The sequence below is a fragment of the Nylanderia fulva genome, unplaced genomic scaffold (genome assembly GCF_048542155.1).
Source record: "Nylanderia fulva isolate GAGA-0341 unplaced genomic scaffold, ASM4854215v1 Scaffold73, whole genome shotgun sequence".
NCBI lineage: Eukaryota > Metazoa > Arthropoda > Insecta > Hymenoptera > Formicidae > Nylanderia > Nylanderia fulva.
This window is the reverse complement of record NW_028190841.1, coordinates 32,544-58,457: the sequence shown is the minus strand read 5'-3', so window position 1 is coordinate 58,457 and position 25,914 is coordinate 32,544. Positions and strand designations below refer to the sequence as shown.

At 29.8% G+C, this 25,914-nt stretch overlaps 3 protein-coding genes and 1 long non-coding RNA gene across 7 annotated transcripts; 2 read left to right on the top strand and 2 right to left on the bottom strand.

Moving 5' to 3' along the window:
* Positions 1-164: 164 nt before the first annotated feature.
* Positions 165-1,254, bottom strand: Lamtor2 (Late endosomal/lysosomal adaptor, MAPK and MTOR activator 2). The gene is made up of 3 exons (XM_029309969.2): positions 1,021-1,254; positions 534-696; positions 165-463 (listed from the first exon to the last, which is right to left on the bottom strand). The coding sequence occupies exons 1-3, from the start codon at positions 1,086-1,088 to the stop codon at positions 314-316; spliced, it is 381 nt and encodes a 126-aa protein (XP_029165802.1). The 5' UTR covers positions 1,089-1,254; the 3' UTR covers positions 165-313.
* A 2,345-nt stretch (positions 1,255-3,599) lies between these two features.
* LOC146720260 (uncharacterized) lies at positions 3,600-5,452 on the top strand. Its single transcript, XR_014926148.1, has 2 exons — positions 3,600-4,640; positions 4,735-5,452. It is a non-coding gene; the product is annotated as an uncharacterized LOC146720260 (long non-coding RNA).
* A 2,040-nt stretch (positions 5,453-7,492) lies between these two features.
* Chchd2 (Coiled-coil-helix-coiled-coil-helix domain containing 2) lies at positions 7,493-10,098 on the top strand. Its single transcript, XM_029309911.2, has 3 exons — positions 7,493-7,944; positions 8,322-8,707; positions 9,870-10,098. Exons 1-3 carry the CDS (start codon positions 7,904-7,906, stop codon positions 9,878-9,880), a joined length of 438 nt encoding a protein of 145 aa, XP_029165744.1. The 5' UTR covers positions 7,493-7,903; the 3' UTR covers positions 9,881-10,098.
* On the bottom strand, positions 9,953-20,803 carry Miro (mitochondrial Rho GTPase). Of its 4 annotated transcripts, XM_029309907.2 has the most exons (14): positions 19,802-20,803; positions 18,896-19,101; positions 18,751-18,801; positions 18,560-18,661; positions 18,438-18,479; positions 18,005-18,170; positions 17,240-17,360; positions 16,972-17,164; positions 15,963-16,229; positions 15,439-15,651; positions 15,162-15,358; positions 13,147-13,185; positions 12,777-12,848; positions 9,953-10,805 (listed from the first exon to the last, which is right to left on the bottom strand). In XM_029309907.2, the coding sequence occupies exons 1-14, from the start codon at positions 19,998-20,000 to the stop codon at positions 10,679-10,681; spliced, it is 1,995 nt and encodes a 664-aa protein (XP_029165740.1). In that variant the 5' UTR covers positions 20,001-20,803; the 3' UTR covers positions 9,953-10,678. The 4 variants fall into 4 exon arrangements, with proteins under 4 accessions (XP_029165740.1, XP_029165741.1, XP_029165742.1 ...); XM_029309908.2 differs by lacking the exon at positions 13,147-13,185 and having other exon boundaries at positions 19,802-20,802; XM_029309909.2 differs by lacking the exon at positions 12,777-12,848 and having other exon boundaries at positions 19,802-20,799.
* Positions 20,804-25,914: the final 5,111 nt, after the last annotated feature.

Here is a 25,914-nt window from a genome sequence, read left to right as displayed (position 1 = left end):
TTTACTTTTTTTTTCTCTTCCCTTTTGCTTTTTCTTTTATAATACACCCATATATACAGCATCCCAAGTAGTAAATGTCAAAATGACGTAATTTGCTACTTGGGATTATATTCTTATAATCGTGTATAAAAATATGTATATGCTAAAAGTGAAAGTACACATAATTTCAAATCAATAAAAAATATATTTATACATATACATAGCGTATTATATATTGATATAATCATAAATTCTCATGAACAATAAATAAAAAGAATAAGTTTGAGCATATTTTAATGAAATAAGAATTCCTAAAAACAAAACAATGGTAATTTCAAGGCATATTTGCTATCGTTTTTAAGGGTTGATCAAGATACATAGCCAATGCCTGCACTTTCTCTCGCAACAATCCAAATCCCACATTTTCCTTTGCGTACAAACACAAGAGCAAATTAGCTACTTCTGTAATGACAACTTTTCCTTCCTGTGAAGAAGGGAAGAATTTAAAAGATTCTTATTCTTATTTCAAATAATAAAAAGTTTAATATCATTACCATGCAATCCATTAGGACATAATGTAATTCGTCTTCCTTGAAGGCATTCCTTCCATTCTTCTCGTAAGCTGTCCAAATATTACTCGTAATAGCAGCTGTAACTCTAGCATCTTTATCTCCATAACCACTGTACGCTAGTAATCCTCCATCTCTGTTAAGTAATCTAAAATATTGTTCAAGGGATATTAATTAAGGGATTAATATTTATAATAAATTAATTTTATAATTAGAAGATAAAAATATTTATAATAAAAATTATAATTAACAGATAAAAATATTTACAATAAATAAAAATTATAATTAAATTATAAAAAATAATACATATAAAAAAGTATATGTAAACGTATATTATTTTGTCAATAACAAGTTAGGTATAAAAAGTACTAGAAAATTTTTTAAATAATAAAAAATTTAATTTTGACGAATTGTTTACAAAAAATAAAATTTTTTATTAAAAATTATTAATTTACTTAAAATGTTTACTCACAAAGTATTTTCCACGCCCCCAGTATTAGCCTGACTTAAAACCTGCGTGAGAGCTTTCGGTTTCAACATATTTTTACTTTATTTTATCAAATTTTATTTAATTATTCAAACATATATGTACCGTATATAAATAAAAATATAAAAAACTTTATCGATACAAAACGTACAGAATTTACTTCACTTCCTCAAACTTCGGAATCAGCTGTTATCGCTGTATGAGTGAGTTCGCAAACGTCACAAACGTCAAAAATGAGATAAATAGAAACACACATAAACGATTGGCTATTAAATAGAAAATGTTTGGGGACTTCAAAAATTCCCTATTCGATAGCTATTGTGCTTATCTATGCGTTCTTGCTAGAAATAATATCTAGATAGCAATACGTCATTTTAATGTCAAATGACGTCATTTGACGTAAATATATATATATATATATATATATATATATATATATATATATAATATACAATATATGAATGAGCTTTTTAAAGAAGAAGGTTTTGGTTGTGCAAAGAGTCGACGAATTTTATAGATCGTTTCTAATCTTTCTAACTTTTTCGAAATATATCGACGTCATAGAACGATTAAGACGTCATATAACCCCAATACGAGGGGTGCGTTCCGTTATGCACTGCAAGTACTGACAGTACTACCAATAGCGTTCCGATATAGATAGCAGTGCACTGCGAAAGTACTATCATGAGTATATGACGTCATTAATTTTGACGTTATTTCCTGTTGCGATTACTGCAACCGGCGAGGTAAAGCACTCGCAGTAATCAAGATGGCTACCTCCATGTGTACGATGGAACTAACTTTTAAATTCCATATCTGAATATAATGATACAATATTTTTAACGTAATTTTTACATTTTATTCTAGGTATTTTAATTTGTTGTCTCATTTCATTTATTAATTCCATTTCCAAATCGCTTTCACTTGATGACTCACTCGAATCATATATATTCTCGATTAAATTATATGTAATTAATGCAATAATGGTATTATCCATTTCACCAATTTTTCACTCGATGATTATTAGCGAAAAAGGTTAATTAAAAGTCTGCTGAAAGCGTACTGTAGTGCGTTCCGTTTTACTATTTTGCAGTAGCTTCAAAGTGCACAAAATTAAAAAGGAACGCTGTCAACAGTACACTTGCATGACGTCATAGTGCCAGTACTTGCAGTGCATAACGGAACGCACCCGAGGTTGAAGGCGTTTTGTCATGTGATAATTAGTAATGCACGTTATTTTAAGTTATTTTTGTATGCAACATGTGATAGTGAAATATGTTATTTTTTTATGCAATATGTGATAATGATATAATATATATTTTTTTAATTTTTAAATAACATGCAATTATTAATTAGAGATAAGATATTAATTTTGAATGCAATTCATATGACAATTATAGTGATACATGTTTATTTTTTTTGTAAAAGTGGCACAAAATGTTATAATAAACAAGAGGATTAAAATTAAAAGAAACAAAATGTTATATTTATCTTTTTATATGCAATGTAATAAATCATTTTATTTTATAAAATAAATATAGATTTATATAAATAAATAATTTTAATTAAAAAGCTTTTTAAAAGCTTTCCAAGTAGTAAACTGACATCATTAAACATCAAATGACGTCACGACGTCATTTTGACATTTAATATGTCATTTTGAAGTTTAATGATGTCATTTGACGTTTAAATGATGTCAATTTGCTCTCTCTCTCTCTCTCTCTCTCTCTCTATATATATATATATATATATATATATATTGTTACGTCCCTGATCTTTCATCCCCTGAATATCATCCCTTGTGTCGTGGAGCTTCATCGTTAAGGGGGGTTGTTTATTGACAACCGCCCGGTGGTTGTTTTCAGGCTCCATGACAGTTTTGGTCTAGCTGTCATCTCGTACGGACGTGACTTGACCAGAGAGCAATCTTCTTTCTTTCGCGTGTACATTAGTCATTGTATTTCATCATTGTATAAAGTGAGTGAGAGCACAGATTAATAGACAGATCGCCAAAGGCCTGCCTAAAGAAGAGACCGCCATCTTCGTGCGATAGACTTTGCCCCTTACCGACACACTTTGCCCCTGGTTCGAGTCCGTGCTAAATTCGTAGACTTGAACCAAAAGACTTTGCCCCTGGTTCGAGTCCGTGCTAAATTTCGTAGACTCGACCAAAAGACTTTGCCCCTGGTGCAAGTCCAGGCTAAATTCGTTTGACATTACCAACAGACTTTGCCCCTGGTGCGAATCCAGGCTAATTGATCATGAGACCAATTTGAGAGATTTGGCCCCCGTTGTGTGTGTGTGTGTGTGTGTGTGAGAGAGAGAGAGAGAATATTTTACATATATGCATATATATATAAAATTTATTAAATATAAAAAATATATTTTTTACACATAAAATGTTTTTTTATTGAAATAATCACGATTTTAAATGTGATATAACACAGTGTTCTAAAATTTTTTAATTAAATTTTTTAATTAAATTTTATTAAAGAAAATTACTTGAAATTTTTTACATTAAGAATTTAAAGGCTCCTTATTCTCTTGTAGAAATTTATCACTACGCCAATTAATCACTTATTTTGAGTATTTAAAATACTATAATATACAGTAATTTAAGTATTCGAAATAAAAGTGATTAATTACTCGAAATAAGTGATAAATTGGCGTTACTAGTAATAAATTTCTATAAGGGTTGAAATAAAGTATAAGAGATAAATAGGCTATATGTGAGCCGTATGCGAAATGTGAGATGTAAGACGCATATTGAAATTTAATTTTTCGATATAACTTTCAAAAATGTACACGAGGTACAAAAAATTAGCTTGGACATTTGTAAGACTTAAAATTGGGATTAATTCTCAATTCTATTAATTAAATTTCGATATAACACACCTTACATCCGCGCACGGCTCACATATATATATAGCCCATTTATTAGTGCAATTTTTAAGTTCCTTATTTTTCAAAGTTCACCTTTTTACGTTATCAAATATTTTTACGTTTTCAAGAATTTTATATTTTTACTTACCGCAGTTTCTTATCCAAATGTAAAATCTTTTATCGCAGTCTATAAAAAATTGAAACAATTTACAATTTTATGATATAATATTATTATTATTACAATTTCTATATATATGCACATCTGTCAAATATCGTGATTTATTTCACATTATTATTATCAAAAAAAAAAAAAAAAAAAAACAAAAACACTTGCAACAATCAAAAATAAACCGCCTGCCGCGAACGGAAAATGCCAAGAAAGCACGCAATTTCCGCGAATCTCGTAATTTTTTTGAAAAATCAACAATTTCAACGAAATTGTAAATTCTTCAAATCACTGCACAAGTATAATTCACAATAATAATTTTCAGTAACTACGATAAAAAATCGTATACTGAAAACCGCAAACGAAAGTGCAATGGGAGTAAGAGTAAAGTCTGTGATAAAATTAATTGGCAATAGAAAATTAATAATTTTCAAATAGAAAAATTTTGAAATTACCGAGGATTTACAAATAATAAAGTAAAAATATTAAATAATTTATGTGACTTTGTATAGTGAACACATCAACTTGGCGGAATCTTGACTACTCATCAATTTAAGTAAGCAATTCTAAACACAATTAAGATCTTTCACATAAAAAAAAATAACTTATTAATATAAATTAATATACCAAAAAAATAAAAATATACTTAGACAATCACGGTGAAATATACTGCAATGACGAACTTACTCGGAAATATCCTTGATGATGGGGACTAACTTTTTGATGCTGGATAACATCTAATTGTTTTCAATTCTCATATCAAGCGGTTCTGACGATAATTTTAACTAATAATGTTCAAAAGAATTGATGACGTGGAATGGGCCGTCAACCTGTTCTACTAACAACAGGGAACTCGTTTACATGTTTTTTGACATAATCAAAAAATTTACCATCTTAACTAAAAAATGGTTAGCCGATTAGAAAAAATATCTAATTTAATAAATGTTATAAGCGTAACCCAATTTAAATTCATCGACTTATTAAACCAAAATGTTCATTAAAAAATAGACTCTAATGCGTAATATGTCATAATTTTTCTTAAGAGAATTTTTATTGTTTTTATATTTACTGAAGAAGGCTGAGGTAACAGCCGAAACGTTTTATTATTTTTATTATCATTGTATCTACTAAGAAATAAATCAATTATGTGTTGACATTACATCTCTCACTAATTTAATATGCTCGTTATAGTTGGCCCTGTCTTTCTAAATCTTAATTTTATAATATCACACGAGCCTTGTCTTTAAATATCTAATTGTTTTCCTTATTAAATTTAAATAATTTATGTTTTCGAATTTTGCTCGCGGAGAGGATCTTTAAAACAAGATTTTTAGAAGAGAGGACCTTTAAAATATAAACAGGCAAAAACGTTGGAAAAATTAAAGCGCGCGTTTAAACAGATAAACGCAATGAAATAAATACGCAATTGTTTTTACTTATCGCTGTAAGCTCACAAGCTTCTGACGTGCTATACACTTTTATATAATATATACAAGGTGTCCGGTAACTAACGGACCAATGATTAAGGGCGGATTCTCTGGCTAATTTGGAGACGATTTTTCCTTAGCAAAAATGTTGAGAAGTCAATAATTTTCGAGTTATAAGCGATTGAAAAAAATAGGTTTTTTGAAAACTAAACGTTTTGGAGTTAAAAGTCTAACATAATTACATTCTTCAGTTAATTTCAGGTAGAGTTTACTATAATAAAATTTTAATTTAAGGCTTAGTTATAAAGATACATAATGACAAAGATTGGAAAGTTGTAAAAAATGATGACCTTTTTCGACATTTTTGCTGAGGAAAAATCGTTCCCAAATTGACCAAAGAATCCATTTGTAATCATTGGTCTGTTAGTTACCGGACACCCTGTATATTGGACACGAGTTTCGTTTGTTTCAGATTCTCGAGAGTTGAAGTAGGAACATACGAGTATCATATATCGTTTGTGACTTGCCGAATGAAAGCAAGACAGAGAGCGAACGAGATGATGAGCTTAATAGCTCATAATGTTATAAATAAATAAATAAAAAATTATAACCTGACCTACTAGTTATTGAATCTTTTTTTAATAAAATATAATTAATTTAATTTATTCTAGTCATTTTTATATGAGAAAAATAATATCACGTATACGTTTTATAATGAATTAATATATTTCGGGAATCGAATTATATATTCTTAATAATATAAAAGTGTTCAAAAATTATATTTGACTTTTAATTTTAATTATTTTATAGCAAAGAGTTCCGAAATCTCTTACACACATAATGGGGATTTTTTTCATCCATATAATTCGCAATTAAGTATATATGTTAATTATTAATTTTAATAAAATAAAAATTAAAATTAAAGGTCAAATATAATTTTTAAACACAAATATATTAAATTAATTATAAAACGTATACCCATGATAGTATTTTTCTCGTACAAAAATAATTAGAGTAAATTAAATTAATCATAAAAGATTAAAAATTAATTAAAGAATTTAAACTTATATTTTATATAATAATAATAAAACATTTTATTACGTCAAACCGTCGTGAAATAATTAAATAAAATTTGCTAGTTACGTCAAAGTCAAGTTTTCTAAGCTTATAAAACATTTTATTAAAAAACAGATTCAATAAATATAAGTACATGTTATATATATACTTATATTTATTAAATCTGTTTTTTTTATAAAATGTTTTATTATTATCATATAAAATATAAATTATTTAATTATTTTTTTATTTTTTTATGAGTAATTTAATTTATTCTAGTTATTTTTGTACGAGAAAAATACTATCACAAGTATACGTTTTATAACAAATTAAATATATTTATGTTCAAAAATTATATTTGACCTTTAATTTTAATTTTGTATTTTATTAAAATTAATAATTAACATATATACTTAATTGCGAATTATATGGATGAACAAAATCCCTATTATGTGTGTAAGAGATTTCGGAACTCTTTGCTAAAATAATTAAAATTAAAAGTCAAATATAATTTTTGAACACTTTTATATTATTAAAAATATATAATTCGACTCTCGAAATATATTAATTCATTATAAAACGTATACGTATTAGTATTTTTCACATATTAAAATGATTAGAATAAATTAAATTAATTATTAAAAAACTAAAAATTAATTAAACGACTTAGACTGAGATGATAATAATAATGAAACATTTATTAAAAAATAATTATAATAGGTCAGGTTAATATTTTATTTATTTATTTATTTATAACATCATAAAATTCTGTCCTTTCCGAAATACGCGAACGCTACGAAAAGATAAATCTCGTACATGCCGCCGGACGAGTTCATGAGCATGAGACGCTCTTATCTTGGGAACGTATTAATAGTTACTGCATTGACCACTACTACAATATGGCGCTGAAATCAGTGAGAAATGCTGGTCTCTCCTTCATCCAGACCTTTGGCGATCTGTCTATTAATCTGTGGTGAGAGTGTGTGCGAGAGACGTCTTTTGCGAGAAAGAACGTCCGGAGGACGTAACAATATATATATATATATATATATATAGAAAAAAGAATCACGCTCACGTGAAGAAATTTCGAGTCACGTTCACGTGATTGAAAAAGCGACAAAGAGAATTGAAGAAACTTCTGGAACGCCCTCTCTGTTCTATCATGATTCATGATTGCGTAACTTGCTTTCCGAATCGTGCAATTTGCGCAGCCATCTAGTAGTTTGTCGAACGTTGTCGAACGAGAAGGTTCGGGTTCAGAGTCCAGGTTTGCGCATTTGCGAAATATTTCATCAATTTACATCTTCAAGTCTATCCATTAAAACAACTAGGAAAGATGCCACGACGTGGACGTGCAGCTGCGCCTCCTCCGAGGACGTAAGTCCACGATAATAAATTATAATATCCATGATAATCCCTCGTTTGGATCTTGAAAAGTTACATCATGCATCATCATCATTTTCTTCATCATTATGACTTTCTTTATCATCATCATCATCACAATATATCTAAATCTTGTAGAAATTTAGAAACTAAAATGTCAAAATCAGCTGCTTATATAAAAAATCTAGTCTGAATAAAATCTATATAAAATTCATACTAAAAGAGATATATAAATGTAGTTTATATAAAACTGACCTTAGTTTCATTTCTCAATTGTATATTACCAAAACTAGCTGTTCGTGTAAAATTCAATCTCTATATAAAATCCATGTAGAAGACATCTAGTCTATACTAAATCAACCTCATTTCAGCGTCAGACCAGCTGCTGCAGCTGCGCCTGCCCCATCCAGGGTTCCAGCTCATGCCCCACCAACATCACCCATGGTGGCCCAGCCACCGCAACAGGGCCCATCCCTCATGGGCCAGATGGCTGCCACAGCTGGTGGCGTAGCTATCGGATCTGCTGTAGGACACACCATCGGTCATGCAATGACTGGACTCTTCAGCGGAGGCTCCAGTGAGACTGCTGCTGCTCCTGCTGCTGCGCCTATGCAGCAGGCTGCTCCGGCTGCACCAGCCACAGGAGCTGCTTGCTCCTGGGAGATTAAACAGTTCCTGGAATGCGCCCAGAATCAGTCTGATCTGAGCCTGTGTGAAGGCTTCAACGAGGCGCTGCGTCAATGCAAAGTTGCCAATAGTCAGTAGTCCTGTGAAATCTTGTTATTTTCTATCCACAATTTGGTATATAATGTCCTGAAAGTCCTATAGTAGTTAAATATCTCGAAAACGAAGGCTTTTCGAGAAAAATGTTTTTTCTCGAAATAATAATAAGTATTATAGTATAAAAAACAGTAGGAGATAATATAAATACTATTTAGTATAAATACTGAAATAATATTAAAAAATAACGTTGTTGAAGTCACATAAAATTCATTTTTAAATTTTTAAATGAGAAACCCTATTTTTGATTATATATTCATAAAAACTTTTCAAAATACCATAAGTTTTTTTTTTTCATTAAATATTTTTTGAATTTATGAGACTTGAAAGCTACACTATTTTGTAGCTACATAAAATGCAAAATAGCATGTAAAACATTCGGTTTTCGGTAATTTTATCACAGAATAAGACCAATCAATTGGTGTAAAGAAAATGCATAATTGTTTTTTAGGAAAAAATATGTTGCAAATTGTGTATACATTTTCTTAAAAATAACTGTTTTTCTTTATACCATTGATTTTATTTTATGCATAAAAGATTTAAGATAATATTACCGACAACTAAATATTTACAAGATATTTTCTATTTTATGTCAAAATATTGTAAACTTTAAGCATTATAATTTGAAAAGCACTGAATGAAAGAATGCTTTATTATAGTGTTTTGAAAAGTTTTCGAAATAAGCTACAAGAATGTGCAATTAAAAATAGGGGATTCCATTAAAAAATTTCAAAGTAATTTTACATTTTGTTAATAACAAGTTGTTTATAATATAGTCACACTGATATTATTTAATGCCACTTAAAACCCTAATACTTCGATTTAAAACATTTTTTTAAAAAACCTTTATTTTCGAAATTTGCAGGATTTTTGGGGCATCTTGTGTATATATATTTTTTTCTAATATTATTTTTAAAGATATAATCCTGACAATTAAATCTGTAATTATCTCAGATTATTTTCATCATCCTTAATCTTATATTTTTTTTCTAATATTGTTATTTTTATAGATAGTTCATAATTGAATTTGCAACATTGTCCGATTTTTGTTCTTGATTTTATATTATTTAAAAATATTGTTAATTCTATTGATACAGTCTTGATTGAATTTGTAATTGTTCTATGTTTTCTGTTTTCAGATATTATCTAAATTGATGTAGAAAATGGAGAAATATAGAAATTCTCTAGGTGAAGAAATTAAAGTATGTGCTCTATAATCCTATAGATTGTACAGCGAAAAATTTGATTTATTTTTATCATTATATCAATACTGTTAATGTAACATAAAATAGTCCAGCGTTTAATTCATTTCTTTTTAGTACTTATACAGTTTTAAAAGAGCAATAAATTATGTTTGTTTAAATTTTATACGTGTGACATTTAATCTTCCCTCAACTATACATATATATAAAAATGCATGTAATAATAAAAAAACCTATAGTTTTTTGAAAATTATAAATTATAAAAATTTAATGTATGACTTTTTTTCTTTCGAAGATTAAAAACGCGCTAAACAAAGCAAAATAAAGACTGACATCAAATACACAGATCGCACTTTTCTTTCTTACTTTATATATTACAATACATTAAACAATAATTTATATTATTATAAGGTGAAAATACTTCTTACAAGATGATACATGTCGGAAGAGAAAAAAATAGCGAATAAAAACTTGGGTATTCTGACCAGAGTAAGGTATAAGCGTACCTCGACTACACAAAGTATTTGCACTTCTTTTTTCATAAATTCTTTCTCTCTCTAATACTTAGCTTTGTATATTTCGAAAATTAGTGTGTGATTTATGAATATATATATATATATAATATGTACCATTCAACCTATATGTATAACGCGATTATTATTATATATAATAACAGATTTCTCTTTCTTTATTCGACATTAGGAGGCAGTTAAACACGCACAAGTAGCACGAGAGAATATGGTAGACTATCTCTTCTCCGTGTTCAGTACACGCATCATCACGTAACCGGCGACTGTGGCGACCGCGATGCCGAGGCCTGCTTTCCACCACACCAGGGAGTCCCCTTGCATTAGGCCGAACTGGTTTATGTGTCTGAAACGTCCAAGCAGAGAGATTTAGAGCCACGATTCTCGAATCGTAAAATTCGAAAAAAATACTCAAATACTTCAATATGATAAAACCACAATGTCATCTTCGAATACTCAACGATACAATGATACACAGTGTCTGCTATTATCTAAATAAAATTATATCGATGATCATCTAGATGAAAGAAAGTGTTATTTATTCAGATAATTTGGTTTAGAATCATAGCAATTAAATAGTAGAACTTAAGTAAGAAGCAACAAAAATTTATAAATAATATATACAATATATTTTTTATATTATATTTAAATAGTATATTTTTTTATATCCCTTTTGTAATTTATATTTTTTTATAACTGTGTTTACGTAAACAATCCTAAAAAAAATATCTAGATAAATCACCATAGAATTTTATTTTTTATCTAGATATATTTAAAACAAAATCATCTTCGTCTCTCTCTTATCTAAGATAGATTTTCATATTTCCGTCTCATCTTTATCTAGATAATTTTAAAATCATCTAAGCACAACACTGATGATACAACTAATACAACATAAAAATGATCAGGATGTCTGCTCAAATCTTGTAAAAAAATTTCCTGTTCTTTCAGGAAACTTTTTCGCGTTGAAAATTCCAAGCAAAATAAGAAAATTCACATAAATGCAGCAACTTTTTAAAAAATGAATTTTTTTACTATGTATATGTATTTTAATATATCATTATATTCATATGACTACAAAAATGTTTTATGGATTTAATATTTATTCCCGGCAAAAACCTTGAAAACCTAGTATTTTCAAGGAATTTTGTTCTACCTTGAAAAATCAGGGAATTTTCATGGAATTTAATTGGCATTCAGGAAATTTTTGGAAAATTGCCTCTTTGATAATCTTATTTTTATTTAGCACACAGCTTAAGAAATATATGTCTAACATGTCTTTACAATATAGTTTTTATTAAAGTTTCATGTAATTTTTTAATTGACAATCTATTTTTAGTATAAAAATCTGATGTAAGTTTCATAGAAAATTGTTCTATTTTTTAATAGACAATATTTAAATAAATTAGTACTCTATTTATTTAATAAATAATTAATAATAATTCAACAAACGAATAAATAATAATTTTAATAAATTAATATTTCATAATAAATTTATAATAAATTATTTTTGTTTTATATTTTTATTTTATATTATTGCATATATATTTTTAACGTTTATTAAATGCTGGGAAAACTGCACTCTTGATAACTGTAATCGTCTGTTTTCTTAATTTACTTAGAATTTTTTAAATCAGAGAATTCTCAGGAAACTTATTTACAAAATTTGAGTAGACACCTTGTAATTGTAAAATTAATTTGGACAATAGCAAAATGCAACAAGTATATCACTATCAATATCTATATAAATGTTACAAAGATATACGAAACAAGAATAATTTATTATAATACTAATTTATTTAAATATTATTTTTCAAAAATTGAACAATTTTCCATAAAACTTACTTAAGATCTTAATACTAAAAAGAGATTGTCGATAAAAACTAAAGATATGTTAAACATTTGTTTTTTGAGTGCTAAAATATAAGAATTAAATTATCAAAGGCACAATTTTTGAGAAAAAAATCCTGGATGAGAATTTTTGGATTCTTCAAGATAAAAAAAAACTCCAGAGAGTAGACACCTTGATGACAGATGAAATTTTGCAGATTATATCCTGACAATGAAGTTTTACCATATGCGATAAGCAACATCGGATCGAAAGAAAAATCTCTCTTCTGTTAAAATTTCTAGAGAAGCGTATAAATTAAGCTTTTTCTTGTAAAATTGAGAGATTGACCTTGACATGCTCATGCTTGAATGAAAAAAAGCGGTCAGTTTCTATCAAAAGCGACTACGACTCGAATGACTGAATTTGTGGATCGCGAAGGGGAGAAATATATATAGAGAGTATAAAAGCAGTAATACGAAATAAAACCTTGTGAAAGAACTCCACCACTGAGAGGGTGAGGTTTCGACAAGCAACATGTGGACCATACGCCTCAAATGGCTGAAAAGAGCCAATATGTTGTTACGTATAGTTTTTCCATATCCGTGCGATGACGAGAGATTTTCTAACAAATGTGAGCAAATCGCCCGGTTTATTACAGTTTTTATTATATTTAATAATAAGGATGGAGAGTTAACTCTATCTTGAAATATGAAATGACAGCATGCACTGACAGGAATAGTGACGATGACGGTGATGATGATGATGGATGATGATGATGATGATCGAATGCAGTTTTCACGATTTGCTCAAGCTTCTATTATCTTTTACACAGTGTGAAATTGAAATTCGGACCAACCTGTCTCTGTAAAATAATACCCATGCTCCTTGAAAGCGGCTAAACACGAAATATCTTTTTGTTAATACCGAATTGTCTTCTCCTTTTTTATAATTTATTTTATATATATACGATTACGTCATTATCTTTTTTTTTTAAATTAAAGTACAAGAAAAGAAGAGGGGAGATACTCTGGAAAAGGTGCGAATTGTAAGAAAAACAGCAAATCACTGTTACGTAACTTTAGGGTGAAAAATATATATGTAAAAGAAAAAAAAATAACAAGCGAAAAAGCTGTTTGATCGTAATCGATATAAATTTTGAGTGTGTCAGCTACGAAAGAAAAAAATTATCTATTTTTTCTAAATCGAAGAACCACCAAGAAATCTATCTGGCTAATTTCGTCCTTAAGACCCCTGGTTCCTCAGCAATCATGTCAGATTGTGACGTCAGAGATAATATATGCTAAAAATTCTTATATGTCATTTCGAAATATCTTTTTATTTCGAATCTCCCTGACGTCACAATCTGACATGCCTGCAGTGAAGATGCAGGAGCCTAAAATTCTTGGTTCCTCGGCAATTATGTTAGATTGTGACGTCAGAAGCGAGAAAGCACACGCTGAAAATTGAGGTCCCATCATCATTTTATTTAAAATGACATCTAAGAATTTTCAGCATGAGCTTTCTTGCCGTTGACGTCACAATCTGACATGCTTACAGCGAGGATCCAGAAGCTTAAAGCTCTTGGTTTCTCAGCAATGTTAGATTGTGACGTCAGAGATGAGAAGATACACGCTAAAAATTCTTAGATGTTATTTCGAAATAAAAAGATATTTCAAATCTCTCTGACGTCACAATCTGATATGACCGCGACGAGAATCCAGAAGCCTTTAAGCTCTTAATTCCTCAGCAATCATGTTAGATTGTGACGTCAGAGGCGAGAAAGTACACGCTGAAAATTGAGGCAGTCATCCTTTTATTTAAAGATGGCATCTAAGAATTTTTAGCGTATGCTTTCTCGCCGCTGACGTCACAATCTGACTTGCCTGCGACGAGGACCCAAGAGTCTAAAGCTCTTGGTTCCTCAGCAATTATGTTAGATTGTGACGTCAGAGGCGATAATTGAGGTCCAATCATTCTTTCATTTAAAAATGACATCTAAGAATTTTCAGCGTGTGCTTTCTCGCCGCTGACGTCACAATCTGACAAGGGAAGGTCATACGATGGCCAAAAAGTTAGGTGACAATTTTGTGCTCATCTGATAAGGCACCCTTCAAAAAGTAATATATGAAGTCCGTTTGCTAATGTAACGCCAATTTCCAGATTATCGAGTTGCAAACTGCATTTTTCTCATTTGAAAAATTTTCTATATGCTCACATTTTAACTGTGACCAGTTTTCTGATTTGAAATGTGCACACTGCACACGGTGCTATTGTTTCAAACATTGCTTGCTTGAAAATTTACATATTAACTGTACACATTATTAATAAACACACACATAATGCACGCACGTACACACGCGCGCGCGCACACACACAAATACACACACACACACCGAGAGAGAGAGAGAAACCATTTCTTTTTTTTTTACTAGTGGGTCATTCTGACATGATTTTTTTGACTGCATATTTACTATTTGATAAACAAAATAATAAAATTCAAAAAAATTTCTTTTAATTTTTCAAAAAATTAAAAAAAAATGTTTTTTTAATTGTATTAATGTCATTAAATAAAGCTATTTTTACTATAAAACTTTTGTATAAAACATTTTTTTATACCTCCAATAATTTTCGAGATATATAAAAAAAATTTTTTTTTTAATTTCTTTTGCCCGATAATCTGGTAATTGGCGTTACATTAGCAAACGGACTTCATATATTACTTTTTGAAGGGTGCCTTATCAGACGAGCACAAAATCGTCACCTAACTTTTGGGCCATCGTATGACCTTCCCTTGTGAGATGCCTGCGGCAAGGACCCAGGAGCCTCGAGTATTCTGTACTATAACAGAGAGAGAAAGAGAGTTCAACTTACGGGAAAGCTGCCATTGTAGCTAGCTTGACAAAAATCTCACGTCGCACCGTACGTGAAATACTGTACGGCTGCGGCGGCATCAGTTTGTACTTGCTGCAAAACGCGGTCGGTTGCAGCAGATATCCCTGTTTCACCTCGGAAAGGTCACTTTTGTTCGCTACTATCAGAACGGGAATTTTGCTATCGGCGAAGTACTTCTGCAAATGCATACTTATTATGTAAAGTTTCCAATATGAGATCCTTTGTTAATGAATACGAGAGAGTATAGAATACTGACGATGTAAATACGCGCTATGTATTCGAATGATTTCGGATTACTGGCGTCATAAACGAGAGCGGCGGCGTCGCACTGTATCTCCGCCGGCGTTAAGGCGTCCTGTACATTTAGCACATTTATATCTTTCAGCACCATCGTCTTCTCCTGTCCGTACACGTGCAGAGTGTTCACGGTCACATGGGCGTTTGACGGTACCGTCTCATCATTCAATTTCTGGAAGAAAGAAAAATATATTATATATAACTATATATTATATATTAAATATATATATGTATATTAAATAATTAGATAATTAAATATATTAAATATATATTTTTAAATAGAATATATGAATAATTATATATTAAATAAAATAATATATTACATAATAAAATAATATATTATACAAAATAAATATATATTAAATATATTATAAAAACACATCCGCAACAACAATGTGTCTACTCAAATCTTATCAAAAAATTATTCCCTGATTTTTCCAGGGAATAGACTAATTAATTATACAATTATGAATAATGATTTACCTCAAGTTTAGGATCGATAAAGGTCCTGCACAAAGTAGTCTTTCCACTACTCTTGGGACCTATCACGTGACAGGTGTAGACGTTTCTGCTAGATTGTTTCTTTGCTAGATCTACTTTCTTCTCACGAGTTACGATTATCGCGCTCGTTTGGGGCTCGTTATGGTACATATTGTAACCCAAATACGCCATATATTCCAAGGTTTTGCGCACGTTTGTCAGTGTCAGCAGTGCCCATTGGCACATGTAGCCTTGGAACGTAATCCATCCCTGCATGCAAAATTATGTAAATTAAATTACGTTCAAATATATATTGCATTTATATCTGATGATAATATAGCTTTCCGGTCCTCAGAGAAACAGATATACCGGGTTTTCTTCGTTATTTGACGTTTTACAAGAATTCAATTTTCTTTTAGGAATAATATAAGCAAAAGTATATATAGGATGTCCCATTTTAATTGATCACCTCCAAATTTTTTAATTTTTGATTGTACAACAAAATGTTTCACACAAAAGTTGTAATTTTAACATTTTTCAAGATTATTTGAAGGTCATATGTCATTTAAAGATCATTTATGTTTTTTTTAAATGGAACTACTATATTTTTTTTTTACATAAATCGATTTCTCGCAATATTCACTATAAAAAGTTATTAGAGTGAAATGGCTAAAAAATGAATAAATTTATATTTTTTTCTTACAAACTTTTTTATATCAATTGATTTCTTTCATTTCATATTTTATAAATAAAAGTATTCAGGTAAGATTGTCAAAAAATAAATATCTTACAAAATATTTTATAAAATTCCATTTAATAAAAACTTCCAACTAAAAAGTTCCATTTAAAAAAAACTTAATGACTTTGAAAAGCACACTTTACGAAAGTCTATAGCACCATCTTCTATCCCTCTTCAAATCGAACAACTTTGGTTTGGAACATTTTGTTGTACAATCAAAAATAAAAAAATTTTGGGAGTGATCGATTAAATTAGGACACTCTGTATGCAAACCTTCTCGTTCGTGGGTACGGTGTACTTGTACTCGTCACCCCATGGCGGTACGAGACATCGCGAGAACAGCGATTCCATTTCTAAGGGTGAGAGAGCTCCATCGCGATCGCGATCATGTTGCATAAACAGTAACGTCAAAAACTCCTGTCCCTTGTGCGATAATTCGGTGGTGCAGCCAAGTGGGACTTTTAATCTACGACAAAGTCACTCGATTATTAATACTGAAGACACATCAGTGAAGACACTCTAATTGACTCTTTATACATACGGAGGGTGAATATAATCTTTTGACATTTGCAGCTCATTATCATAGCCAAACTTTCGCAACACGGCCCAAGTAGTTTCGTTCCTTCCACGTTGTATGAATAAACATTGTAAATACATAAAACCTGCATAAGTAAGAGATTATATTAATTTATATTTATTTATAAATTATATTTTATTTATATAATTTATATTTTTATATATACATATTTCTTTATATAAATTGTATTTATATTTATATAAATTGTTAATATATCATTAATATAATTTAATATATTAATTAAGAATTTAACAAGGCTCTATAATATAAATATAAATATAAATTGAGAGTGTCAAACAGGCAAGAAGAGCCAAATCGCGGATGACAGTGCGTTATCCCAACGAAACTAAATGTTTTCGTTAGGATTAAAAACCTGTGCACAAGGCACTAAATTTTACTTGATCACGGCCAAGATTTAAAATTGGAATAATCTCTACAAGAGATTTAATTCCATACATCCCCTGTTCCTCCCTTAAGGAAATAAATGCGAGAGAAAAATATAGATCCGAAAGTCGCTGAATCGGGAAAAAATTCAGTTTCGTTGGGATAACGCACTGTCATCCGCGATTTGGCTCTTCTTGCCTGTTTGACACTCTCAATTTATATTTATATTAATATATTAATATAACTGATATAAATATAAATTTATATAGATTTATTAAATACAGATTATATTAATTATAGTAATTAGTTTTAGTGCTTAAGTTTAATATTGAACTGGCTGAATACCTTTCATTGTGACACATCCATTACATATACCGTCGCAAATATTTTTTGATAGCACAGCTTTCACATCCTCCAGCACTTGCGGTTGTAATGGTGTGTTGAAGCACCATTGTTGAAACGCGTTCAATTCCATATCGTTTAAAAGTCCATCGTTATCAACATCGCATATCTGTTGGAAAAAGAAATAATAATATAATAGATCATTCATAAAAATAAAAAAAGATATAGTCAGTGTTTGTATATAATACACATATATTTATATACTTTTTAATCCATTGCAATTATTTCTGAACCTTATAACTTTACTTTAATTATATTTATATTACTCATGAAAATATTGTTCAGACAAAAATATAATTTCAAAAAATATTTCATTTATTTTGAAAAAAATTTAAATATATATTTGTGAAGATAAAAATATATATCCAATACATACTTTAAAAATTCGCTTTAGAGCAGTTTTGCATTCCTCGGTGAGCTGAAATAGAACATATTGTTTCAGTCAAGTTTAGTTAGAAATATTAAATTAAAGAAGAACTAGATATATATAAATCTCACCTCCTGTGTGTCATAATTGTATAAAGGTGTCGTAGGATGCAAAACTGCCTTTTGCGCGTAATAAAACGTTTCCGAAACATTCTGAAGTGTTTTCGCCGAGCACTAAAAAGCAGAAAATAAAATATATATCTCCCCATATCCTTCTCCTTCAATTTCCTTCGTTTATAAATCAAAATGTATTTATGTCTTACCTCTATGCAACTCTCAATCTCTGTAAACTCCTTCATAATGGGATATACAGCCTAGAATGTCAATTAAAAAAATTAAAAATTATCGACATGTAATAAAATATAATAAAAAATGTACGCTCCATTTAAATATTTCTTTATAACAAACCTCTATAGTAGAATAATCTACGAGATCGATTTTATTCCCTACGAGTACAACTGGGCATCGATTGTCAGGCGAGCACCTTCTGATCAATGGTAACCAATAGCTAGCAGCTCTGTCCAGAGTATCTTCATCTTCCACCGAATAAACCACACATATCACATGCGCCTTCTGAATCTCTTCTGCTAGCTGATCGTCTGTCTGCTCCACCGCTGTAAATATTATAAGAATATTATGATAATATAAAAAATATAATAATAATATAATAAGAGGAAAAAAAAAATAAAGATTTAAAGAAAAAGAAGATAAAAAAGAAAATAAAGAAATAATGAAGAAAAAATTAAAAAAAAAAAGAAAGATAAAGAAAATAATAAAAAGAACAAGAAGCAGACAAAAAGAAGATAAAAAAATAAAGAAGGTAAAGGAAAAGAAGAAAATAAAGAAACAATAAAGATAAAGGAAAAAATGAAGAAAATGGACGATAAATTAAGAGAATAAAAATGAAGATTAAAATAAAGAAGAAAAGAGGAAAAAGAAAGAATGCAAGAATAATAATATATTTGACAAGAAGAGGAACACAAGAGTAAAATATTGTGCACCATACTTGAATAAAGAAAATGAAGGAGAAAAAGAAAACAAAAAAAAAGAAGAAAATGAAGATAAAAGGGAAAATAAAGATAAAAATTTAGGAGAAAAGAGCAAAAAGAAGAGTACAATAAAAATAATATATTTGACAAGGAGAGAAACCCAAAAGTAGAATATTGCGCACCACATCTGACTAAAGAAAATAAAGAAAATGAAGATAAAAAGGAAAATAAAGAAGAAAGGAAGAAAAGAAGCAAAAATACAATAATAATAACAATATATCTGACCAGGAGAGTAACGCAAAGAGTAAAACATTGCGCAGCATACCTGAATAGTCGACTATGTGGGTCGGCACCTGTTCCGGGGTGACGTCTGCCGGTATCGTGATCTCCTCGGCCTTGCTGGGCACCTCCTCCGCGTACTCCTCGCTGACCAGGGACAGGATCAGGGAGGTCTTGCCGACGCCGCGTTCGCCGATCAGCAGTATCCTGACGTTGCGCCTGGGCGCGACCGGGCGTTGCACCATTCTCGCTCGCGCTCGAGTAACAAAACAATTACAAATCCCCTGACGATGCCTAGAACGGCATTCGCCGTTCAGCGCCTCCTGGACGGCATCGTCGTTCGTACGAAGAGAAAGCCGCGCGCACAGTTACGAGGTATAACCTAAATAAGACCCGCGCCGAGCCGTCAACAGCACCTCCCGCCGAGAGTGTCACCGCTCGTGCTCGTCCTTAGGGTGACATTTCGTGGGCGACAAAGATGATCCGATGATCAACCACACATTCTTTTCATTCTATTTGCTTTCTCTCTCACCGTTTCTCCTTGTATGTATTATTGAAGGTGTTATTTGGGATTTTGCCTCGATTCCTTTTGTTCTCTTCCTCTTCTTCTTTCTCTTCTTCTTCTTCTTTTTCAAAGCTGGCGACTGACAGCAAACTCTCCGGCGGATTCACGGGACCGAAGTGTAGTTGCGCTTCGAGGGTGGCCTTTTCAAGGTTACCTATGCCACCGCAATGAATGGTGCTGTGTGTTTGTGTGTGTATAGCGGTACTGCATATATATATGTGTGTATATTGCTCTTTGCACTTTATTTCGCTCTCTAGCGCGCGCGCATCTGTGATTCTTCCCTTCTGTGACATATAATGGGTGTAAAAAAAAAGTCTTTTTATACGTCCCGTCTTTTCTCCCCTGCTTGGAATAATTTTTATATTGAAATCTATAGAAATGAAAAAATTATTAAAATTATTGTGAAAACATCTCAGCCAGCAAATAAAACTAAAGATGACGAAAGATGATGTCTTTTTCAAAGTCATCTGTTCGGCGAGGTTAAAAAGATAAAAATAAAGGAATGTCTTTGATTATGCAAAAAAATCATCTTTTGAAAGATATTCAAAATGTCACCTAAAATTTTATTTAGTTCCGAAAAGAAAGAAATTTAATACAGAGGGCGTTGTGTTGTATTGAAATATTTATGCAATATTTCGTCACAGATTAATAGACAGATCGCCAAAGGTCTGGATGAAGGAGAGACCAGCATTTCTCACTGATTTCAGCGCCATATCGTAGTAGTGGTCAATGCAGTAACTATTAATACGTTCCCAAGATAAGAGCGTCTCATGTTCATGAACTCGTCCGGCGGCATGTACGAGATTTATCTTTTCGTAGCGTTCGCGTATTTCGGAAAGGACAGAATTTTATGATGTTATAAATAAATAAATAAATAAAATATTAACCTGACCTATTATAATTATTTTTAATAAATGTTTCATTATTATTATCATCTAAGTCTAAGTCGTTTAATTAATTTTTAGTTTTTTAATAATTAATTTAATTTATTCTAATCATTTTAATATGTGAAAAATACTAATACGTATACGTTTTATAATGAATTAATATATTTCGAGAGTCGAATTATATATTTTTAATAATATAAAAGTATTCAAAAATTATATTTGACTTTTAATTTTAATTATTTTAGCAAAGAGTTCCGAAATCTCTTACACACATAATAGAGATTTTGTTCATCCATATAATTCGCAATTAAGTATATATGTTAATTATTAATTTTAATAAAATACAAAATTAAAATTAAAGGTCAAATATAATTTTTGAACATAAATATATTTAATTCGTTATAAAACGTATACCCGCGTGATAGTATTTTTCTCGTACAAAAATAACTAGAACAAATTAAATTACTCATAAAAAAATTAAAAAATAATTAAATAATTTATATTATATATGATAATAATAAAACATTTTATAAAAAAAAACAGATTCAATAAATATAAGTATATATATAACATGTACTTATATTTATTGAATCTGTTTTTTAATAAAATGTTTTATAAGCTTAGAAAACTTGACTTTGACGTAACTAGCAAATTTTATTTAATTATTTCACGACGGTTTGACGTAATAAAATGTTTTATTATTATTATATAAAATATAAGTTTAAATTCTTTAATTAATTTTTAATCTTTTATGATTAATTTAATTTACTCTAATTATTTTTGTACGAGAAAAATACTATCATGGGTATATGTTTTATAATTAATTTAATATATTTGTGTTTAAAAATTATATTTGACCTTTAATTTTAATTTTTATTTTATTAAAATTAATAATTAACATATATACTTAATTGCGAATTATATGGATGAAAAAAATCCCCATTATGTGTGTAAGAGATTTCGAAACTTTTTGCTAAAAAATAATTAAAATTAAAAGTCAAATATAATTTTTAAACACTTTAATATTATTAAGAATATATAATTCGGTTCCCGAAATATATTAATTCATTATAAAACGTATACATGATATTATTTTTCTCATATAAAAATGACTAGAATAAATTAAATTAATTATTAAAAAAACTAAAAAGTAATTAAACGACTTAGACTTAGATGATAATAATAATGAAACATTTTATTAAAAAAAGATTCAATAACTAGTAGGTCAGGTTATAATTTTTTATTTATTTATTTATAACATTATGAGCTATTAAGCTCATCATCTCGTTCGCTCTCTGTCTTGCTTTCATTCGGCAAGTCACAAACGATATATGATACTCGTATGTTCCTACTTCAACTCTCGAGAATCTGAAACAAACGAAACTCGTGTCCAATATACAGGGTGTCCGGTAACTAACAGACCAATGATTACAAATGGATTCTTTGGTCAATTTGGGAACGATTTTTCCTCAGCGAAAATGTCGAAAAAGGTCATCATTTTTTACAACTTTCCAATCTTTGTCATTATATATCTTTATAACTAAGCCTTAAATTAAAATTTTATTATAGTAAACTCTACCTGAAATTAACTGAAGAATGTAATTATGTTAGACTTTTAACTCCAAAACGTTTAGTTTTCAAAAAACCTATTTTTTCAATCGCTTAAAACTCGAAAATTATTGACTTCTCTACATTTTTGCTAAGGAAAAATCGTCTCCAAATTGGCCAGAGAATCCGCTCTTAATCATTGGTCCGTTAGTTACCGGACACCCTGTATATATTATATAAAAGTGTATAGCACGTCAGAAGCTTGTGAGCTTACAGCGATAAGTAAAAACAATTGCGTATCTATTTCATTGCGTTTATCTGTTTAAACGCGCGCTTTAATTTTTCCAACGTTTTTGCCTGTTTATATTTTAAAGGTCCTCTCTTCTAAAAATCTTGTTTTAAAGATCCTCTCCGCAAGCAAATTCGAAAACATAAATTATTTAATATTTTTACTTTATTATTTGTAAATCCTCGGTAATTTCAAAATTTTTCTATTTGAAAATTATTAATTTTCTATTGCCAATTAATTTTATCACAGACTTTACTCTTACTCCCATTGCACTTTCGTTTGCGGTTTTCAGTATACGATTTTTTATCGTAGTTACTGAAAATTATTATTGTGAATTATACTTGTGCAGTGATTTGAAGAATTTACAATTTCGTTGAAATTGTTGATTTTTCAAAAAAATTGCGAGATTCGCGGAAATTGCGTGCTTTCTTGGCATTTTCCGTTCGCGGCAGGCGGTTTATTTTTGATTGTTGCAAGTGTTTTTGTTTTTTTTTTATTAAAATAGATAATAATAATGTGAAATAAATCACGATATTTGACAGATGTGCATATATATAGAAATTGTAATAATAATAATATTACATCATAAAATTGTAAATTGTTTCAATTTTTTATAGACTGCGATAAAAGATTTTACATTTGGATAAGAAACTGCGGTAAGTAAAAATATAAAATTCTTGAAAACGTACCAAAAATATTTGATAACGTAAAAAGGTGAACTTTGAAAAATAAGGAACTTAAAAATTGCACTAATAAACGGGCTATATGTGAGCCGTGCGCGGATGTAAGGTGTGTTATATCGAAATTTAATTAATAGAATTGAGAATTAATCCCAATTTTAAGTCTTACAAATGTTCAAGCTAATCTTTTGTACCTTGTGTACATTTTTGAAAGTTATATCGAAAAATTAAATTTCAATATGCGGCTTACATCTCACATTTCGCATACGGCTCACATATAGCCTATTTATCTCTTATACTTTATTTCAACCCTTATAGAAATTTATTACTAGTAACGCCAATTTATCACTTATTTCGAGTAATTAATCACTTTTATTTCGAATACTTAAATTACTGTATATTATAGTATTTTAAATACTCAAAATAAGTGATTAATTGGCGTAGTGATAAATTTCTACAAGAGAATAAGGAGCCTTTAAATTCTTAATGTAAAAAATTTCAAGTAATTTTCTTTAATAAAATTTAATTAAAAAATTTAATTAAAAAATTTTTGAACACTGTGTTATATCACATTTAAAATCGTGATTATTTCAATAAAAAAACATTTTATGTGTAAAAATATATTTTTTATATTTAATAAATTTTATATATATATATGCATATATGTAAAATATTCTCTCTCTCTCTCTCTCTCTTCCTCTCTTTCTTCTCTTCTCTCTCTCTCTCACACACACACACACCACAACGGGCCAAATCTCTCAATTGGTCTCATGATCAATTAGCCTGGATTCGCACCAGGGCAAAGTCTGTTGGTAATGCAAACGAATTTAGCCTGGACTTGCACCAGGGGCAAAGTCTTTTGGTCGAGTCTACGAATTTAGCACGGACTCGAACCAGGGCAAAGTCTTTTGGTTCAAGTCTACGATTTACACGGACATCGAACCGGGCAAAGTGTGTCGGTAAGGTGGCAATTCTTCGCACGAAGAGGCGGTCACCCCCCCCCTCTCTTCTTTAGGCAGGCCTTTGGCGATCTGTCTATAATCTGTGATCGTGCTACAATTAATAAAAGACGATGAATAAATAACTAATAAGATATGACAACGTATTCTAAAAAATCTATCAAGATAGACTTTGCATCACGTAACAGACAGATCGCCAAAGGCTCTGCCTAAAGAAGAGACCGCCATCTTTATTGCGATAGACTTTGCCCCTTACCGACACACTTTGCCCCTGGTTTGAGTCCGTGCTAAATTCGTAGACTTGAACCAAAAGACTTTGCCCCTGGTTCGAGTCCGTGCTAAATTTCGTAGACTCGACCAAAAGACTTTTGCCCCTGGTGCAAGTCCAGGCTAAATTCGTTTGACATTACCAACAGACTTTGCCCCTGGTGCGAATCCAGGCTAATTGATCATGAGACCAATTTGAGAGATTTGGCCCCCGTTGTGTGTGTGTGTGTGTGTGTGAGAGAGAGAGAGAGAGAGAGAGAGAGAGAGAGAAAGAGAAAGAGAATATTTTTACATATGCATATATATATATATACTTATATATATAATTTATTAAATATAAAAAATATATTTTTTACACATAAAATGTTTTTTATTGAAATAATCACGATTTTAAATGTGATATAACACAGGTGTTCAAAAATTTTTAATTAAATTTTATTAAAGAAAATTACTTGAAATTTTTTACATTAAGAATTTAAAGGCTCCTTATTCTCTTGTAGAAATTTATCACTACGCCAATTAATCACTTATTTTGAGTATTTAAAATACTATAATATACGTAATTTAAGTATTCGAAATAAAAGTGATTAATTACTCGAAATAAGTGATAAATTGGCGTTACTTAGTAATAAATTTCTATAAGGGTTGAAATACAGTAATAAAGATAAATAGGCTATATGTGAGCCGTATGCGAAATGTGAGATGTAAGACGCATATTGAAATTTAATTTTTCGATATAAACTTTCAAAAATGTACACGAGTACAAAAAATAGCTTGGACATTTGTAAGACTTAAAATTGGGATTAATTCTCAATTCTATTAATTAAATTTCGATATAACACACCTTACATCCGCGGCACGGCTCACATATGCCCAATTTATTAGTGCAATTTTAAGTTCCTTATTTTTCAAAGTTCACCTTTTTACGTTATCAAATATTTTGGTACGTTTTCAAGAATTTTAT

Coding starts and splice junctions, on each gene's coding strand:
- Lamtor2 (XM_029309969.2), bottom strand. CDS start 1,088: ATGTTGAAACCGAAAGCTCTCACGCAGGTTTTAAGTCAGGCTAATACT. Junction 697..1,020: donor GGGGGCGTGGAAAATACTTT/GTGAGTAAACAT, acceptor ACAATATTTTAG/ATTACTTAACAGAGATGGAG. Junction 464..533: donor ATGTCCTAATGGATTGCATG/GTAATGATATTA, acceptor CCTTCTTCACAG/GAAGGAAAAGTTGTCATTAC.
- Chchd2 (XM_029309911.2), top strand. CDS start 7,904: ATGCCACGACGTGGACGTGCAGCTGCGCCTCCTCCGAGGAC. Junction 7,945..8,321: donor GCTGCGCCTCCTCCGAGGAC/GTAAGTCCACGA, acceptor ACCTCATTTCAG/CGTCAGACCAGCTGCTGCAG.
- Miro (XM_029309907.2), bottom strand. CDS start 20,000: ATGGTGCAACGCCCGGTCGCGCCCAGGCGCAACGTCAGGATACTGCTG. Junction 19,102..19,801: donor CCACATAGTCGACTATTCAG/GTATGCTGCGCA, acceptor TAATATTTACAG/CGGTGGAGCAGACAGACGAT. Junction 18,802..18,895: donor TAGATTATTCTACTATAGAG/GTTTGTTATAAA, acceptor TTGACATTCTAG/GCTGTATATCCCATTATGAA.